General features: G+C 50.0%; 2 protein-coding genes across 8 annotated transcripts; one reads left to right on the forward strand and one right to left on the reverse strand.

The window, feature by feature from the left end:
* Positions 1-353: 353 nt before the first annotated feature.
* MXD3 (MAX dimerization protein 3) lies at positions 354-20,193 on the forward strand. 6 transcript variants are annotated; one of them, XM_077895402.1, is made up of 6 exons: positions 354-12,201; positions 12,484-12,589; positions 12,985-13,081; positions 13,210-13,482; positions 15,685-15,868; positions 19,640-20,193. In XM_077895402.1, exons 1-6 carry the CDS (start codon positions 11,829-11,831, stop codon positions 19,852-19,854), a joined length of 1,248 nt encoding a protein of 415 aa, XP_077751528.1. In that variant the 5' UTR covers positions 354-11,828; the 3' UTR covers positions 19,855-20,193. The 6 variants fall into 6 exon arrangements, with proteins under 6 accessions (XP_077751528.1, XP_077751530.1, XP_077751531.1 ...); XM_077895403.1 differs by lacking the exon at positions 19,640-20,193 and adding an exon at positions 15,940-16,452 and having other exon boundaries at positions 652-12,201; XM_077895407.1 differs by lacking the exons at positions 12,985-13,081; positions 19,640-20,193 and adding an exon at positions 15,940-16,452 and having other exon boundaries at positions 3,430-12,201; positions 13,210-13,239; positions 13,368-13,482.
* PRELID1 (PRELI domain containing 1) lies at positions 16,719-20,259 on the reverse strand. Of its 2 annotated transcripts, XM_077895411.1 has the most exons (5): positions 19,975-20,258; positions 19,203-19,428; positions 17,672-17,785; positions 17,469-17,547; positions 16,719-17,261 (listed from the first exon to the last, which is right to left on the reverse strand). In XM_077895411.1, exons 1-5 carry the CDS (start codon positions 20,064-20,066, stop codon positions 17,113-17,115), a joined length of 660 nt encoding a protein of 219 aa, XP_077751537.1. In that variant the 5' UTR covers positions 20,067-20,258; the 3' UTR covers positions 16,719-17,112. The 2 variants fall into 2 exon arrangements, with proteins under 2 accessions (XP_077751537.1, XP_077751538.1); XM_077895412.1 differs by lacking the exon at positions 17,672-17,785 and having other exon boundaries at positions 19,975-20,259.
* Positions 20,260-20,270: the final 11 nt, after the last annotated feature.

The raw sequence follows: 20,270 nt of genomic DNA on the forward strand, positions 1-20,270 counted from the left end.
TAGAAACAGGCACTACAACCCCTAGAGAGTAGCACCTTCCTACTGATACTCAGAATCTTTAGTAAGAAAATTTCCAAACTGAGAACAGAATCCAGTTTAGATTTTAATCTCCTATTCTCTATCTCAGAGACCCACTATTTAGTTAGCATCCTCTCAATTTCCCAGAGCATGGCCACCCTTGAAGGAAGCTTCATCCAAGGGGAAACTTGCCAGTATTGCCTTGGGATGTACTGGATGCCCCAAAGGTATGAGCTGGAGCTAAATTTTATTTTTTTTTATTTTTTAAAAAAATATTTATTTATTTATTTGTGAGAGACCCAAAGGGGGTGGGGGGCAGAGACACAGGCAGAGAGAGAAGCAGGCTCCATGCAGGGAGCCCGACGTGGGACTCGATCCCTGGTCTTCAGGATCATGCCCCAAGTGGAAGGCGGCGCTAAACCACTGAGCCACCCGGGCTGCCCTGGAGCTAAATTTTAGACCAGCGCTAGCTTTTTCCCTCTGTACCCTTGAGTTATCTGATCTGGATTTTGATAAGGATCCTCCCCCTTAGATATGCTTATAGCAATTGAAACCTAGAATGCAAAAATAAATGTTTCTAGGGTGTGGTCTAATGCCTTAAAATTTTTTATTTATTTAAATAATTGGCCATACAATGTGGGGTTTGAACTCACAACCCTAAGATCAAGAGTCACATGCTCCCCAGACTGAGCCAGCCAAGTGCCAGGTGTGGTCTATATTTTTTTTTTTTTTTTTGAGATTTTATTTATTTGACAGAGAAGCAGGGGGAGTGGCAGGCCAGAGGGATAGGGAGAAGCAGGCTCCCAGTTGAGCAGAGAGCCCTTAGGGCTCTGTCCCAGGACCCTGGGATCATGACCTGAGCCCAAGGCAGACACTTAACCAACTGAGCCACCCAGGTGCCCCAGATGTGGTCTCTATTGTTAACGCCATGACTTGAATTGCTTCAGTTTCTGTTTATCCCTGTACATCATTTGAGAACAAATTTAATATCACCCAAAGAATACTCGGCAATGCAAGTTCCCTTAAATAAGCCAACTTATGATTTAAGTGAGAGGATGTCATCCACCCACAGACAGGAGAGGATCATGCCCTGGGGATGTTTATGACTGAAAAAGGGTGAGAATCTCTCAAAGTAGAAACTTAATTATGACCTTAGTTTTTCACTGAGTAAAGAAAAGACCTTGCTAAAAACATAATTGTGTGGGTTTATCAAATAAAGTACTTCCAGTCCTGCGGACCTGGAGCCCCTGGGCCGAGCCCCCGGTGCAGTTACTCCGCTGCGATCTTGCTCATCCAATGTCTGCAGGGTACCTGAGGAGACAGCTTCTTGCAGCCGGTCTGGTTCTCCTGTGAGCCCTCCCAGGTGTGCAAAGGCAGGAATCCTGCCTGCCTTTCTTTTTCTGCTGTTTCTCCCATTTCTGACCAACTTCTACTCTATCCCTTTTCACCTCCATCCCACCTGAGGGAGACCATCCCTCAGGTCTAGGTGTAATTCTCCCAGAGTTTTCCAGTGTCATGTCCTCCACTCTTCTGGAATGTTGAAGACCTGACTTCCTCTGATTTGCCCCTGGATCAGCTCACCCACCATTTATAGGGCAAATTACATGCTCACTTGCCCAGACCACAGAGATGAAAACATCTTATTTTAGTTCTTATTTCCTTGAGTGATGTCTAATGGAGTCACTTCCCATTTATTCTCCCAGGCATTGTGCTTAATCTCCAAATAGTTTCATCTTGTAGATGTGGGCCTTCAGGGTTTTTTTGGTTGTTGTTTTTTGGTGGTTTCCTTTACGTTTTTGTTTTCTGCCTAAGCTTTTCTGTCGATATGTACCTGACTTCTAGGAATTGTGGGGTCTGAACCTTCAATTATTATTAAGGAAAAATATCTGCTGGAAGATGTCTTACTAAGATGATGATTCTTTAAAAATATGACATAATTGACCTGCCTTGTGTATAAAACTACCCAGAATAGTGGTCAAATGTTAAACTGCCTGGACCACATTACCGTCCTTTAAAAAAAAATTTTTTTTGGTAAAATATACATAAATTGTATGCATAATACACAAAATTGACCATTTTGACCATTTTTAAGTATAAGGTCAGTGACATTAAGGACATTTATAATGTGCCACCATCACCACCATCCATGTCCAGAACTTTTTCATCTTCCCGAACTGAAACTCTACTTATTAAACACTAACTCCCATTGCCTCCTTCCCATACCCTCTGGTAACTTCTGTTCCACTCTTGTGTCTGAATTTGCCTATTCTAGATACCTTACCTCAAATATTAGTGTAGTCATGTAATATTTTGTGTCTGGCTTATTTCACTGAGTCATATTTTTAGGGTTAGGGCTTGGTTTCAGTGTCCTCAAGGTTATCATGTATCGATATAGAATGGCCAAGGGATATTTCATTGCATGAATATACCACATTGTATTCATCTGGTGATGGATACTTCCGGTTGCTTGTACCTTTTGGCTATACCCAGGAGTAAAATTGCTGAGTCGTGGGAGTTCTGTGTTTAACTTTTTGAGAAATTGCCAAACAAGTAGCTTTACTTCCCATGACACTAACTCTACGTAGGCTCACACTCCCTGCTCCTTCCTACCAGGGTGTTGCTAGATGAGCTGATTGTGACTATGCCAGTACCCAACTGTGTGTCGCTCAGGGCTGTTCAGCACTCTCTGAACACCTGTCGAAAAGGTGCCTGCACAGTGCTCCAGTGAGCCCGCCCGTGGCTCGTTTGATGGCCCATGAAGTCCAAGCCTGAGGGTGGTGAAGAGGTCACTTCCTGGCAAGTCAGGCATGTGGGAAAACTTGAGGATCTCAAGGAAGATGATGCCCATCTAGTTAAAGCTTCTGTCTGTGAAACCTAGTAGTAGCCAGCGTGATAGCCCTTAGGTCCTGAATGCAAACTGAGGACCTTAAACATACCTCTGGCAGGATAGAGGTTGTAAAGAATGTGACCCTTGGGGCTTTACCAAACCCCAGCCTCAGTGCCAAGGTTGACTTTGTCAGCCATCCAAGGAAGTCTTTCCATGTTAAAGAATAAATCTTGTTTCTCCTCTGTAGAGAAAGCATGCCAAATAGCACTGCACATCAGAGTAATTCTACAAATTCAGAAACACAGAAAAACAAGCTTTTCATATCACTGGTAGAATTCTTGATTCCCTGACATTTTCCTGGGATGAGCAGGTTGGCTTCTGCAAGGAATAGTGTTGGTCGAGTTTGTATAGGCATACCTCGTTTTATTGTGCTTCACTTTATTGTGCTTTGCAGATACTGTAATTTTTAGAAATGGAAGATTTGTGGCTACCCTTGTTTTTTTTTTTAATTTTTATTTATTTTTTATAGTCACACACACAGAGAGAGAGAGAGAGAGGCAGAGACATAGGCAGAGGGAGAAGCAGGCTCCATGCACCGGGAGCCCGACGTGGGATTCGATCCCGGGTCTCCAGGATCGCGCCCTGGGCCAAAGGCAGGCGCTAAACCGCTGTGCCACCCAGGGATCCCTGTGGCTACCCTTGTGTTGAGCAAGTCTATTGGGGTGATTTTTCCAGCAGTGTTTGCCCATTTTCTATCTGTGTGTTACATTTTGGTAATTCTCACAATATTTCTAGTTTTTTCATTATCATCGTATTTGTTATGGTGATTTGTGATCAGGAATGTCACTATTGTAATTGTTGTGGGGCACCAAGAACTATACCCACTTAAGATTATGAACTTTGTTTTTTTTAAGATTTTATTTATTTATTCATGAGAGACACACAGAGAGAGGGGGGCAGAGACACAGGCAGAGGGAGAAGCAGGCTCCATACAGGGAGCCCGATGTGGGACTCGATCCCGGGTCCCCAGTATCACGCCTTGGGCTGAAGGCGGCGGTAACCCGCTGAGCCACCCGGGCTGCCCAAGATGATGAACTTAATTGATATGTGTTGTGTGTGTTATGACTGCTCAACTGGCCGTTGCCCTGTCTTTCCCCCTCTCCTAGGGCCTCCCTATTCCCAGAGACACAACAATATTGAGATTAGGCCAATTAATAATTCTACAGTGGTCTCTAAGTGTTTAAGTTAAAGGAAGAGTCTTATATTTCTCACTTTAAATGAAAAGCTAGAAATGCTTATTAAGCTGAGCAAAGAAGTGTGCTGAAAGCTAGGCCTCATGTGTTGAGCAGTCAGCCAAGTGGTAAATGCAAAGGGAAAGTTCTTGAAGGAAATTGAAAGTGTTCCTCCAGTAAACACACAGATGATAATAAAGGGAAACAGCCTTATTACTGATATGAAGAAAGTTTGAGTGGTCTGCACAGAAGATCAAACCAGCCACCACATTCCCTTAATTGGCCAAAGCCTAAAGGAGAGCTAGGCACTCACTCTCTTCAACTCTCTGCAGGCAGAGAAGGGTGAGGAAGTTGCAGAAAATAAGTTCAGAGCTGGCAGAGGTAGTTCTTGGGCTTAAGGAAGGAAGCTGTCCCCAGAACATAAAAATGCAAGGTGAAGTAGCAGGTGCTGATGTAGAAGCTGCAAGTTCTCCAGTAGCTAAGATAATTCATGAGGTTGGTTATAGTAAACAACAGAATTTCAGTGTGGGCCAGACAGACTTATACTGAACAGTGATGCTGTCTAGGGCTTTCATAGCTAGAGGAGCAGTCCCTGTCTGGCCCCCTGCAGGGGACAGGCTGACTCTCTCATTAGGGGATAGTTCGGCTGGTGACTTTCAGCATGAGTCCGTGCTCATTTACCGTTACCCAAATCCTAAGGGCCTTTAAGAAGTCTGCTAAATCTACTCCGCCCGTATGTGTAACGGAAGGCATGGTGATCCCGCCTTGCGCCAGTATTGACTGGACATGCTGAATGGGAAGCCCTGAGATTACAGGGGCCCATTCAGGGTTTTCGCTGAAGGACACAGCCCCATATGCAGCCTACGAGCGCCACCTAGTGGCAATTGCTGGGATTTGCGACAGTAAATTCCCATTTGAGAGAGATTACTGAACTCTGCGATTTTCCCTATGATAAAAGGGCATAAAATAACCTTGAAAACTGAACCCACAATGCCTTGGGTGATATTGGGGGAAATTCTTTAATGAGGAGGGTAATGCCCAGAAGTATTTCATCATAAAACGGAAATGGTTTCTACCGGAACAGGTTACCAGGAGAATGAGAGGAAGTACTCCTGAGTAGGAGCCTCTTTTCCCTACCTCTGGAACCACCTGAGTAGCTATTGGATCCTATGGCCACTGAGCCCTCAGGCAACGCCCCATGAAAAGCTCTCCATTGACCAGCAGAGTTGTTGGTTTATGGAGGGGGAGTTCCATGGTAAATGGACAGTTTTCTGTTTGGAAGTCCACTACTCTGATGAAGATCAAAACAAATCAATTCAGTGGGCTGAATTGTATGCTATTTTTCCAGCAATGATGGAAGAACTGGACAATGGTACAAGCCCCTAGGTTTGGGTTTTTCTGACAGGCAGTGGCCACATGTATCTGGCAAATCAGACTGACGCCTGTAAACCTGGAGGGTAAGGGGTACAAACAGGCCCTGACAGGAACAGACAGTACTCCGGGCTGAGGATAGCCAGTCCCATGGTAGGTAAAAATGCTCAGGGCACAATAAAAGGACTGGAACTGAAGATACTAGAACTGTATGGATTGTCAGATCACATATCTTCAGACCAAGGAACACATTTTATAGCACATAATGTTCAACAGTGGACAGAGGGATATAATTTTCAAAGGAATGGTTTAATGGAGAATTGGAACAGGCAGTTGAAACATTTTTTTAAAGTCTAAAATGGGGGAATAAAGGCATGAAGGCCTGGCTTACATGTTTGTGAGTGTGTGCTCACTCACCATGAGGCCCAGAGCAGGTACCCGCTAGACAGATTCCTCTACTTTTTCAGGGGGAGGGTAGATTTGGAGAAGAGATGATGGGAAGGATGCTGATATCACTACACTTTCTTTTTTCCCCCACATCACCTCAACTTCCTCTGTCCTACCTGTTGTAATGGTCCCAGGACCAGGTTCCAGAAGCAGGGGCGATCCCTAAGTAAGAAACTGTACTTTTCAGCCTTTATGTCAAGATTCCTAAGGGTCTGATGGGGTAGGTTGTGCCTTTGTCCCACCTGGCACAGTTGGGGCTACGACTAAATGTAGCTATATTGCAAAGCAGTCTGACAGCTCCCCTTAGTTCTGCGCCCAGGGAATCCTCCCCTGTCCCTGCCCTGTCCCAGTGGAAGAGGCCTGAGGGGAGCATATGCTAAACAGTATTTCTCTTGGCAACCTGGACTGGCAACAGTGGCCAAACCTAACACCCCTTCCAAAAGTAGAAAAGTTTGGGTGTAACAGGAGAGGAGAGATGGGAGCTAAGGGTAAAGAAATGAATGAGTGGCCTATGCAATGAAAGCATGACAGTGTGGCTTTGGTGCCTGAAAGGGTGGAGACTCATGTTGCTGTGAGACCACTCTTGCTTTTGGAACCTAAAAAAAAACTGAATGGGAGTCTGCAAACCTAAATGGCATCACTCTGAGGGACATTTCAGTCACACTGTGTGATGATGGACTGGAGAAATTGTTAATGACTGAATGGAACTCTACTAATGTGCCAGAGCCTTTGAGGACACATATCCTAGCACACTGCGTGATAGGGTGTAGCAGTGGCCCTGTTACAATACTGATATTCATAGTAATGGTCAAATGTATTGGGAAATCGAGTTGCCCCCCCCCCCCCTCCCGCACTCAGGGAGTGCCTGGGTGACTCAGATTAAGTGTGAAACTCTTGGTTTAAGCTCAGGTCATGATCTCAGGCTCCTGAGATCGAGCCTTGTGTTGGGCTCCATGCTTGGTGCAGAATCCGCTTGTCCCTCTCTGCTCCTCCTCCTGCTCTCTTTCTCTCATTCATAAATAACAAAAATCTTAAAAAAAAAAAAAAAAAACAGGAAGTAACACAGATGGAGAAAGCTTGAGAAAGCATTGGGTTTACCTCACCGTCAGCTAATTTCCTTTTTTTTATTTTTTATAAATTAATTAATTTGAGAGAGAGCACAAGTGAGCACACACATGGTGGGGAAGCCAGGCACAGGGAGAGGAAGAGAAACAATCTAGCAAACTCCCTGCTGAACAAGGAGTCCCAGCGTGGGACTCATCCCACAACCTTGAGATCATGACCTGAGCCGAAATCAAGAGTCTTAACGCTTAACTGACTCAGCCATCCAGGTGCCCCAATGTAAGCTGAATAGCTCTGCTCCACTTTATCATAAGATACAAAGGGGGAAATGAAAAATTAGGAAAAAATATGAATATGTACTAGCTTTATAAGCTTTATATTAGTTGTTTCTTTAAATCTATCCCTACTTCCACATTGGCCCCTCCAAATGTTAGGGAATATGATTATTTTGCTGTAAGAGTCTTGGCCAAAGGTGGTGGTGGTGGCATTTAACTTCGCTGCAAAAGAAGTTTCTGTCTTCTGCCCTCAGCTCTTGGAAGATGAGCTTTGTTTGCCCAGAGGCCTTGGGCTAGCCAGCAAATAATGTGATTTAAGGTGGGGCTTTAGGTCCCATGGTATCAGTCCAGTGGAGACTTGACATCAACCACATGAGTGCTCAATCATGCCCATGTAATAGAGCCCCAAAAATGGAGTACTGAGTCTTGGAAAAGCCTCCCTAGTACACAGTACTCTGTGCATTGTCACACATTGATACTGGGAAAGTCACACGACCTAAATGGATGGGGAGAGAGTGACAGGCCTGCATCTCCTAGTTCCCAGACTCATAAGCTCCTTTCCTTGGCCAATCTTAATCTGTATCCTTTCCCTGTAATAAACTATAATACTACACACTATGTATGCAGGGAGTATTGTAGCTGTGAGTGGATTTTGTGAGTCCTAGCAAATCATACCCAGCAGTTGTTTTAGGAATTCCCTTGCGGTTGTATAAGAGGTGACTGTGTTCACTTTACTGTACAGTTGGCTAAATTCCTTAGAAAACTTTACTCAAGAGGAATCCAAATCATAAGCCCTTTGCTCTAACTGCTAGATAGGTAAGGACTTGCTTGGTCTCTTAGGAAAATGAATGAAACAAATACACACACACACACACACACACACGCACACATACTTTGATATAGTTATATTCTTTTTGCTCTTAGGGTCTACAATCAAAAATTATAAAGCACATTTTCTTTCTTTCATGTCTTACAATCAGGAGAACAGATAGTCAGTAGATGTTCCAGGAGCGTCTGGGTGGCTCAGTCACTTAAGCACCTGGCTCTTGGTTTTGGCTCAGGTCATGATCTCATGGGTTGTAGGATAGAGCCCCACATCAGGCTTTCTGCTCAGTGAGGAGTCTGCTTAAGATTATCTCTCTCCTGCCCCTTTTGCCCTTCCCCTTGCTGGCACTCTCCCTCTCTCAAATAAATATTTTTTAAAAAAATAGAATTTCCACAGAAAAGCCTCAAGTTACTGGAATTAGCAGATATGGACATAAACTGTTATAAATATATAACAAGTAACGGGGAAAGAATAATAACTGGAAGAGGGAAGGGATATAATGAGTATTTTTCAAAAATTATTGTCTATCCGGAACCTTAGAATGTGACCTAATTTGGAAATAGAGTCTTTACAGATGTAATTACCTGTTATAATTACCTGTTACAGATGTAACTTACCTGTTAAAATGACGTCCTAATATTGGGCCCTAATTCAGTGACTGGTGTCCTTATAAGAAAGGGGAATTTGGGCGTGCCTGTGTGGCTCAGTAGTTGAGTGTCTGCCTTTGGCTTGGGTTGTAATCCCAGGATCCTGGGATCGAGTCCTGCATTGGGCTTCTCCTAGGATAGCCTGCTTCTCCCTCTGCCTATGTCTCTGTTCTCTCTGTGTGTCTCTCATGAATGAATAAATAAATAAAATCTTACAAAAGAAAAATAAAGGGAAATTTGGACCCAGAGAGACACAGGGGGAAAGGGCTTGTGAATATAGAAGTAGAGATTTAAGTGATACATCTACAAGCTGAGGAATACCAAGGATTGCTGGCAGCCACCAGAAGTGCAGAGAGAGGCCTGGAACAGATTGTCCCACCAAACTGCCAGGCGGAAGTAACCCTGCTAAGCCCTGATTTTGGACTCTTGCCCTCCAGAGCTGTTAGAGACTACATTTCTGTTGTTTTAAGCCATTCATTTTATAGTACTTTGTTATGGCCCTAGGAAAACAATACATGAGGTAATGAGATATTCTGGGATATGGATAGAAAACTTTAAAAAGGACCAAATGGAAATTCTAGATTTGAAAAATAAGATGGCTAAAATAAAAACCACACTGGATGGGCTAAACACCAAATTGGACTTCACAGAAGAAAGAATAAGTGAATCTGAAGACAAGTAGGCCTTATCCACACTGAAGCAGACAGATTGAAAAAAAAAAAAAAAACCTGAAAACATTAACAACATCACTTTGCATTGATATATTCTGACTGAGGACATATGACATTGGGATCAGAGTAAGAGGAGAAAGAAAAAGGGCAGGAAAAAATATTTGAAGAAATAAAGACTGAAAAACTTTCCAGAAGCTCACAACATTCTAAGTAAGACAAATACCGAGAAATCACAGCCAGGCATATCATAGGCAACAGCTGGAAACCAAAGATAAAAAGGAAACTTACAAGTGGAGGAAGAAGACAAATCCTCTCCCATCCTCCACCTCCCCCCCACCCCCCCCACCCCCGTTTCTGGGAAGTGTTGCTTCCTGTCCCCCTGGCTGGTGGCTGGGACCCATCTATGTAGGAGGCTTGGAGGCCAGGTGGGCCTCAGTCTTGTACCCACTGGGGCTCTGAGGACAGAGTCCACTTCTCAGTGGGGTCACTCTGGTGCTCTTACAGCCGTGCTCTCACTTTCACAACTTCAGTCGGAGGTCACTAGCTCTTCAAGTGTGTTTTGCTCCCCTCTGCTGCTGGGAACCCTCCTCCTTCAGAACCCCTCCCACCATCTCCCTCTCCCCCACCCCCCAGGGCTGGGCCTCCTGGGTCGCCTGTGTCTGAATAGTAGGTTTGCACCTGTGCTGTGTGGGTGCTGACTTCAGTGAAATGAAATTGGGAATTCATCCACAAGCCTTGTGACGGCCTTTCTTCAGACATAGCTGACGGTGGATGGAGGCTTGGAGGACCAGTCAGCCTCTTGTGGGCCTTGTCAGCATCTCTGGCACCATCCCACACTGCGTTCTTTGCTTGCCGTATGCCAGCCACAGTGGCCTTCTTTGGGTCTGTATACATTCTTTTCATCCTCCGGCCTTTGCACCTGTTGTTCCTGTGTCTGCAGTTTCCCTGCAGACCTCCTGTACAGAGAGATTGATTACCCATTCATCGTCTTCCCCAAAAACATTCTCTGACCTCCCTGATTAGGACAAATGCTCCTTAGGACTTGCCTTCATGCTGTGTCTTTTCCTGTGAGTGTCTGGCACAACTGTCACTCCGTTTTGTGATAACTGTCCATCCTTGCCCCCTTTGCCTGTGAGCTCTGCAAAGGCAGGAACCCTTTCTGGTTTTGCCCATTTTGTATTCTCCAGTCCTGGGCACAGAGCCTGGGGTCCATTAACTGCTCTGCTAATATCTTGTGAGTGAATGGATGGATGGGTGCATAGGTGGACAGTTGTAGGCAGCAGTTTGGCTGAGCGTGTCAGCAGTTCCTCTGGGAGTGACTCAGAGAAACTCAAAGGTTTTTCTCCTGAGGACTGACTGCCATGTATCATGTGTTTCCCAGGAGTATCTCTTAATACAGAATCTAGTTCCTCTTAGCCATTTCACACTCAGCACCAGTCTGGCTATAGTGCAGCACCCTGTAACAGGTGCTTTCATCTTCCTGCCTCCACCCAGGTGTGGCCACATCTGCTCCTGCTGCTCCTAGAGGTCAGTGTATCGACTCCCTTTGGGAGGCTAAAAAGTCATGTTAAAGAAGTGTTCCTGGACTCAGGCAACCAGGGGTTCTGTGGGAGGAAGAAACCTCTGTTTGGTTACACCAGCCTCAGAAGTCAATAGCTGCAACGTACTGGGCATGGATGGGCAAGAGCTCTGATATTGCGACAGTGCTGTCGTCACAGGGCTTCCTGAACATACAGGAGGGAGGTCACTTCCGAGTCACACAGCTGAGAAGCAGCGGGGGCAGGAGAGGAACCTAACTCTTTGGGCTCAAGAACTTAGGGCTCCCTTGAAAGCTAGTTCGCTTGTTTCCAGAGTGTGGCCTGGCTTGGGAAATTGGTGCCCTATTGACAGTTTCGTAGCAACAGTAGCTTCCCTGCTGATGAGGAGGAGCCAGGAGACCATTCCCCTTCGCCACAATAGGAAGCTGAGGGTGGGGGACTTAACGGGGGCAGATGGTAAGCCGGCTAGGGCACAGACCCTCGAGCATAGGAGCAGATCTGTGCCCCTTCCCCTGGCGCCTGCGCACTGCAGCTCCGTTCCCCGCCCAACCCCGCCCGGATGGCCCGGGTTTTCAAATTTGAAACCTGCTCCTTTTCCCGCCTGAACGTGTGGACCAGCAGAGGGAGAGGGCGGGGCCGCACGCGGCCAATAGTGCCCCGGAAGCTCCCCGGCCCCGCCCCGCAGGTGACGCCAGCGAGCCCCAGGAGGCAGCGGGCAAATGGGCGAGGGTGCCCGCCGGCCCCGCCCCTGCGGCGCCCACGTGCAGCAGCTAAGACCATGGGCCGCTGGAGACCCTGGGCTCCCGGAGTACCATTCTAGGTGCAGAGCCTTCGCTGTCAGCTTGGGGCTGGAAACCGAGGCCCTGAGATACCTAAGCAGGCCCTAAGCAGTCGGCGCGGGGTCGCTGAGCGAAATGGGCAAGACGCAGCCCCTTTCAGCCCGGGGGTTCACTCGTAAGGCGGGGGCCGGAATCGGCGCCCCTCGCAGTCCCGGCAGTCTGAGAAGGGCGGGCTCGGAGAGGTGGTCGGCTGCTCCTCGGCCCCTTCCTAGGGGGCGGGGTCCAGAGCTGGGCGGTCCCGGGGGCGGGGTGTCCCAGGGGCGGGGCCGGCCCCTGTGTTTGTTGCACCGTGTCAGTTACATTGTAACAAAAGTGGTGCAGCCGCTTCGCTCTTCGGGCCAGCACCCTAAGGCCCACCCGCCGCCACCCGTCGCCGACATGGAACCCGTGGCCAGCAATATCCAGGTGCTGCTGCAGGCGGCCGAGTTCCTAGAGCGCCGCGAGAGAGGTGAGGAAGAACTCCTGGCCAGACTCCAGGCGGCAGCCTCGCTGCCACAGGCCTGGGTCGGACTTGGCTCCCTACAAGAAGGATGCTTGCCTGGCTTTAGACAGTAGCCCCGGGGGCACCCCGCCCTCAACTTGGGGGTGGGGGAGGGGTCCACGGGCAGTCAGACTGGGAGGGGTTGGGGAAACGGCCCTGGCGCCAAAAGCCCTTCCCTGACCGGGCCTTGCTGGGGGCGCCTGCTGGAAGCAGCCCCAGCCTGAAGCGGCCCGGGGCTCTCTCCGGCAGAAGCCGAGCACGGCTACGCGTCCCTGTACCCGCACCGCAGTCCAGGCCCAGTCTACCGGAGGAGGAAGCGATCGCCCCAAGCTTCTGGCGCGCTGGACAGTGGGCGGTGAGGAGGGCTGGGGACGGTGGGGAGCAGAGGGGGGATGGGTGCCATCCTTCATGGGGCTTCACCTTTGCCCACTTCCTCCTTGTTGCTTGCATCTTCTGGGCCACGTCCTCTGCTCTGGAGGCAATTCAGACCCCTCCTGCCATCTCTTCACTCCCCTCTGTTCATTCAGGGACTACTTGAGCACCCCTGATGTGTCAAACTATAAACAAGAGACTTTAGGGTCCTCCTTCCACTCACACATCTCCACTCGATTCCCCCGCCACCCCCGCAGGCTTCTTCTCTTTTCTCAACCCTTTGCACATGCTATCCCTTCCAATTTTAATGCCTCTCCCTCCACTAACCCACCTAGGGTAGCATGTTTCTGGATCAGGTCAACTGTCACCTCTGTCTAGGAAGCCCTTCCTTTGGACCCCACAACCACCAGAGCAGGCCTCCCAGCATTTGGCCCCAGCATGTCTCTGCCTCTGCCTGCGGACCCCAGTGCTCAAGGCAAGGCTGACAAAGTCACACTAGGCTGGTTTGGGGCCACGTCTATAGTGGATCTTAAGCCCCTGGGACTTTTGAGGGTGTAGGTAGTAGCTGACGTACCCTTACCCCATCCTCCCTGGCATTGGCAGGTCTGTGCACAACGAGCTGGAGAAACGCAGGTGAGTCGTAGCTTTGCCCTGACAGCACTGGGCCCAGGAACCAACCCTCTATGGCCTTTCCTCCCCCTGCTGTCCCTCTGGCCTGCCAGGCTGGGCTGGCACTGCCCTCCAGATCCCTCCTCCCACAGGAGGGCCCAGCTGAAGCGGTGCCTGGAGCAGCTAAAACAACAGATGCCGTTGGGGGCTGACTGTGCCCGCTCTACCACACTGAGCCTTCTGCGCTGGGCCAGGGTGCATATCCAGGTAAGGAGCTTACCCCCTGCCCTGGGACCAACCTGCCAGACCTTGTGGGAGAGACAATAGAGAAGGGCTGAGTGTGGAACTGGGGAGAGAGGCCTGAGGTCAGAGCCCAACTGTGTGACGCGGTACAGTTCTCTGTGCTTTTTCTCATATGTGTTAAGTAGGAAGAAAAGCAGAAAATAACTCAAGAGGATTGCTCTGAGGATTAAGTGAGTTTGTCCAATAAACGGTCATGGTTATTACAACTATTATCACTTCAGTCCTGAGGCAGGTTACTCAGCCTCTCTGGACTTGATTTCCCCCTCCGTACAGAGGGGCATGGCTGTTGGAAATACTCTGATGTGTCATGTGCCAGGGTCCCTAGGACAGCAGAGGTTTTTACTTTCCCTCTCCCACCCTTCCAAGGCCTCCTGTTCTGAGCCATCTATTCTGATGCCATTTTGGGAGGCAGTTCCAGGCAAGCAGAGGGACACAGGAAGCCAGTCCCCCCTCTTCCAGCACCCTCCTGCTGCCTGGGCTAAGCTCAGCGCTCCCTGGTGGGCAGGAGTGGGTATGTGGACTCAAGCCCTGGCAGCTCCAGGTGGTACAGAAGTGGCCTGGGAAACCATAGAGGCCTTTTCCTGCCCTCCTGGCCCTTTTCACAGAGGAAGATTTGGGGGCACAGCCAGGCCAAGGACCGAGCAGTACAGCTAACGAGAGACAGAGTCATAATCCTGGCCCAAGTCCCCCTGACTTAAAGTTTCCTTCGAGTGTTTATTGAGCACCTGTTCTAGGCACCAGGGGCTGTGGTAGACACAGATCCAGGTGCTATGCAGCAAATAAATCATGGTGCAGAGACTGTCAGCACTGCCCCATAGTGCCCATGTCTCCTTATTGTGCTGAAGAATGCCCTGGCCTGGTAGCAGGCCCATTTCTCACATGAAGCTTGCCTGGTCAGGTTCTTGGGACGTGTACCCCTCAGGTGCTGGCTGGCCCGCGGGGCAGGACCTGGCGATTGCTCCTTCCTTGAAGCCCTATCACCCCTCTTCTGGACTCCCTGGCCTCCTGTTTTGCCTCCTTGGGGCTCTCCTCCACCTTGCCCTAGAATGTTCTTTGCGGACATAGATCTGTCCAGGTCTGTCTCCTTCCCATGGCTCCTGACAGGACAGTCTCCACTCCTTACTTCCTGTGAAACTATAGGCCCTTTACAACTCAGGTCTTGCCACTGGTCTGCTCTTGGTCTCCTATCTCCCCATGCGCCACCAGAAAAGCTGAATTCCCCATGATCTTCCCAGTTTCCTTCTGCTTGTTTTTTTTTTTTTTTTTAATTTAAATTCAGTTTGCCAACAGAATATAACACCCAGTGCTCATCCCATCATGTGCCCTCCTTAGTGCTCTTTACCCAGTCACCCTGTCCCCCTACCCTCTTCCCCTTCTGCAACCCTCTTTCCCAGCGTTAGGAGTGGATGCTGCTTCTTGCTTCACCTTTGCCTAGACAGCTTACTCATCCTTCTATACCCAGTAGGAATGTTCCCTTGCCCAGTTCTCTCCTTGTTGACTGAATGCAGGCTTCTGCCCACCAAGGGCTCTGGTGGGAGAACCCTTGGTCCTCCAGTCCCTGGACCCCAGGCTCGCAGAGCTTGAAAGGGATTAATATTGAAGCTATAGGGATCCTGGGAGGGTCCTGACAAGGAGTTACAAACTGGTAGCCTTTGTTCTATAGTTTTCTAAAAATTTTAATTAGTTGGCAGCACTTAAAAGGCCATTTGACATGAAAAAGCCTGACTTTCCAGCCTCTCTTACAGAAATTGGGAAATCTGGCAGCACCAGACCTGTTTGCATATGGCTATAACTGGCTAGAACACAGTGGTAGCCACCTTCTTGAGCTGTAGTGCCCACTCGCCATTGAGCCAGTCCTCCCCAGTCTCTGCTGCTTGCAGCCAGACTCCTGTTGCTTGACTAGGCCCTGAGGGCCTTTGAGATTGTGCTTACCCAACTCATCAACATGGGAAGCTCACAGGCTATTTACATAGGACCAACCAGAGCAAAGGAGAGCTGGCTCCCTGGAGGATGTGAGAGTAACCCTCTGGGGCCCAGATCTAATAAGCCCCCACTGTGTGGAGCAGGCAGTCACCAAGTGGCCATAGCCCATTGTTGAGTGGTGTGGGGGTGAGGCCTGCACCCTCGGCAGCTGACCCCAGGCCCTTGTTCCCTTGGGACCTGCAGAAGCTGGAGGAGCAGGAGCAGCAGGCGCGGCGGCTCAAGGAGAAGCTGCGTAGCAAGCAGCAGAGCCTGCAGCGGCAGCTGGAGTGGCTCCGGGGGCTGGCAGGGCCGGGTGAGAGGGAGCGGCCGCGGGCAGACAGCCTGGACTCTTCAGGCCTCTCCTCCGAGCGCTCAGACTCAGACCAAGGTGAGTGCCCGAAGCCAAGGGGTGGCGTGGGCTGAGTGGGCCAGGTCTCCTGATGGACCCTCCCTGTGCAGAGGAGGTGGAGGTGGACGTGGAGAGCCTGGTGTTCGGGGGCGAGGCTGAGCTGCTGCGCGGCTTCAGTGCGGGCCAGGAGCACAGCTACTCACACAGCAGCAGCACCTGGCTATGACCTTCACCGCTCCGGAGCGGGCCTCTACCCGCAGACTGTCCTCTGCTCTGCCAGGCAGGAGCCCTCCCCAAGCCTCCAGGGCTGCTCGGAGTCACCTCCTGTTGGAATGAACTAAAAGGACCCTTAGGTGGGAATAGGTGCCTGCCCCCCCACCCTGCCGCTGGCTGTCGGCAGTCCCTCCCGGTGGGGGGGGTGCCTGGGCTTCCCCTGAGCCCTGCAGGGCAGGCAGCTTGGTCTGGGCCATCCTTCCAGGCCCTCTTTGTAGCACTTAGCTCCACTATCCCCAAGTGGGGCGGGGTGGGAAGCTTCTTAAGCCCTCACATTCCTTCCTAGAGAAGGCATCTTGGCCTTTGTCCCAGATACTATACAGTATTTTCATTAAAAGCCTCTTTACTAACTTCCTGTCCATGGTCTTGCCTGATAAAAATGGGGAACTCCCAGCCACAAACTGGAAAAGAGGAAATGAGATCAGTAGCCATCACCAACACTGCACTGTACCAGGCAGTGGCCCTTTAATCCCTACAGCTGGGAGCTGGCTGTCTGGCCCCATTTCACGCGAGGCACTGAGGCTGAGTAAGCTAATAACTTGCCTGAGGCCCAAAGCCAGGACAGTGTGGAGTCAAGATTCTAGCTAAAGCTTTCTGACTCCAGAGCTAGGGCTGATTGAATCCAAAAAATATTTATTGAGTGCCTGTTATGTGCTAGATAATGTTCCAGGTACTTGGGACATAGCAGAGAACATGACCAAGGGCCCTGCCCTCACGGAGCTTACAGACTAGCATTTGTCATCCCCACACCTGCATGTAGTCTGTGACCCTGAGCAGGCCAACACTCTGTGCCTGCTCTTGGCTGCTCAACGTGGGAACAGGCAGGCCCGGCTCAGAGGACAATGTGCCTGCTACACCATGAAGGCCAAACAAGACACCCGCCCCCAACCCACCACCCAGACAGTAGAAAGGGCTGGAAGTGGACTTTTAATAATAAAGTACAAGGGGAAAAAGGCAGAGAGAATTGGGCCGGGTGGTCAGGTGTCCTACCGCACCAGGGCCTGGGCTAGCTACACAAAGTGCTGCTGCTGCTGCTGCTGCTTGGTGGCGGCCTTGCTGGCAAGGTCCTTGGCCTTCTCTGTAGCTGCCAGTGCCGTCTCCTTTGCCTTCTCCTTGGCTTCCTTGGCTGTCTCAACAAGGGTTTTGGAAGGGGCCTCACCTGCAGCAAAGGGCAGGGGCCAGCTTCAGAAGACACCAGAGACCTACCTCAACAACCCCTCCACGACATCCATTCACCCTCTTTGGGCCAGGGTACAGATGAGGGGTCCCAGGCTTAGAGTGGGATGGTAAAACAGCCACAGATTCCACGTCAGTCATGGCTGCTAGGACCAGACCCCAGCCTCTCTTTGTGCCCAGAGCCCCTCACCTTGCAGCTTGGCCAAGATGTATTCAAAGCCCTTCATTGTCTTGGTCACGTTGCTTTTGAACCGGGCAAGACCAAATTCCTACCAAAAAAAAAAGGGGATGGTGGTGGGATGGGTTCTGAGCTTTCCACTGATCCCTAGAGTCCAGCCTTCATGCCAAGTGCCCAGGCCCCCAAAGCTCTGGCACCCTCACAATGCTGCTCACCTGGACAGCTCTGGAGACACCAAATAAGCTAGAGGAGACCCAGGCTTCCCGGCGGATTTCGGTCCAGCCACTGTTATCAGAGTTCACACAGTAAACACATCGTTCCTCCACCACCTGTGCAGGGAGTCAGGCCAACCACAATCGTGTGGGAGTCTTTCACTTTACCAACTTGCACATAAATTTGATTCCCTGCCTCTTTGTCACAGGGTGAGGCAAGAAAACGAAAATCCACTTCTTTCCCTTACTGTATTCCCAACCTGCATTTCAGGAAGAGAGCAATAACATAAAGGCCATTCTGCTCTCTATAACCTCTCTTCTGACCCTTTAAATTAAAAGGCATATAAACCTGAAATCAGTAGAATATGTGCCGGTTCCCTCCTGACCTTGGATTTTGTTTGGTAGATTTATGTGCAGTGCCTTTAGCCTGCCTTCTGCTCACTGCAGCTCTTGAGCTCCCCAGCGGTAGAAACAGAAATGGAAGCCTGGCAAACGTCACAGCTTTCGTGATGTCATAAGTGAACCAGTACTTCCAAGAGGAGCACTTAAAAGATCTGGCTCACAGCAAGGCCACTATCTTCATAATTTATAAAAACACAGATTATGCCCTCAGGGCAGTCAGCTGTAAAGCCTTCAGAAAATTCTGGGGCAGAACATCAAGGTGCCAGCTCACTCCATGACCTTGTGTGACACTTCCCCTCTCTCAACCTCACTTCCCTCTTTGCACAATAGAGAGCAATACCTACCTCCCAGAGTCACTGTGAAGATTAGCTGAGAGAGTGAGAGTTCCCTGAAAGCTTTTAGAATATATTCATATGTGAGAAGATACTGTAGGATGTTCCTTTAAACATGGGTTCTCACGTTTTGAAATCAAAAGGTATATGAGGGGATCCCTGGGTGGCTCAGTGGTTTGGCTCCTGCCTTCGGCCCAGGCGTGATCCTGGAGACCTAGGATCGAGTCCCGCATCGGGGTCCCTGCATCCTCCCTCTGCCTGTATCTCTGCCTGTGTGTGTGTGTGTGTGTGTGTCTCATGAATAAATAAAATCTTAAAAAAAAAAAAAAAAAAAAGAAGGTATATGAACCTCTCCCAAAATCTCAGGCAAAACCCCATTACATAAGACAGACAAAAGGTGGAACTCCTCTAATCCTCAGGAGGCAAGGGGCCCAGATTCTCTCACCTCTGAGGCACAACCAAAGAAACTGCTTATGGCTTAATGGAGTCCTGTTTGAAAATCAGTGCCTCCCTTCCTTGGCATCACTTCTGTAGGCCCAAACTCTATGTGTGCCAGGCACAGTGAAGGTGCTCTGTATTTAGTGCCTGGAACAACTCTAAAACAAGTACCCCTCACCACAGTATAAAAGAGGTGAAAGGTTCAGAGACTCTGGCTGAAAAAAATCGTCTAGAGTTTACACTCTACAGCTGTCACTCCCCAGTAACCCAAATTTGCCTCAGACAACAAAAATTCTTTCATGACTCCCTAGTGACATATACCTGAAGCTACTTTTGGGGGACCAAGGGGAGGGCACTCTCACCATCAGCCGGGCGTGGTTGATGTTCCAGGTGAAGGTGGTCATGGTCTGGTTCTGTGGGTCCACAATAGAATCCTCCAGGATGTACACCGAGTGAGCAACATTGGCAGGAAAGAGTCGCTCCGCCCAGCGAGGCATCCTGTTGGTCTTGGTCAGGAGACGCCGGGACAGGAGTTTCTGGTCAGGGGTCACCTCCCGGTGCACTATGTCTTCCGTCAAGACATGTTTGCTGCAAGTATCAGAATGAAGCATGCATGCTGAAAGACCGCCTGTTGGGGTTCCCAGCCGGGGCCTCCCACCCCAGAACGGCCATGCCTTCCTCAAACTTGCATTGTTAAGTGGTATGGCCCAGACCTCAACTAGAGTCCGTTGCGCCTATCCGAGGGCAAATTCCAACTCCCGCCCTCTTGCTGACCCGACCTCATGATTTATTACACCAGTGGAGAACGCCACAGGCAGAAGCAGGCCAGCGCCAGGACTTCCAACCTCAGGATCCCTCCCAACTGCTGTGCCACCGCCTCTTCCTGTCTCACCACTGCGAAATGAGAGAACCTTGGACTACAGCCTCAGGTGCACCACCGCTCAGGCCCAGCCTCTTCCCACTATCTTGCAGGCCTGGCCTGGCCGCTTCTCGAATAGGGTCTTCTTACCCTAAAGAAGATGGCCATGGTTCCGACGATCCCCTCTCTCCGACTCGATGTCGAGTCTCTCCTGGCCCTACACTTCCATCTCCAGACAGCGAGGGGGGAGGACTGCTCTTTTCAGGGCTACGTACCTATAGGGATTCGGGTACCGCTGCCAGAAGGCAGCGAACACTTGGTCCCAGGAACTCCGGAGCACGCTCTGGCCCAGGAAATACTTCACCATCGTCCCGGCCGGGGCGGGTTCAGCACCCGCGCAGCATCAGGGGTGCGAAGCCCGGGGGGGGCACGCAGAGGCCGGGCCGGGACTCGGCGCACACCCGCCAGACTCGCAGCTCAGTAACCACCACGCCGCGCCCAAGGAGCCGCCGCCGCCATGAGGAGCTGTCGGGCCGCGCGCAACTTCCGGCGCAGCCGAGCAGTACCGACC

The sequence above is a fragment of the Canis aureus genome, chromosome 4, assembly GCF_053574225.1.
Source record: "Canis aureus isolate CA01 chromosome 4, VMU_Caureus_v.1.0, whole genome shotgun sequence".
In the NCBI taxonomy this organism is placed as follows: domain Eukaryota; kingdom Metazoa; phylum Chordata; class Mammalia; order Carnivora; family Canidae; genus Canis; species Canis aureus.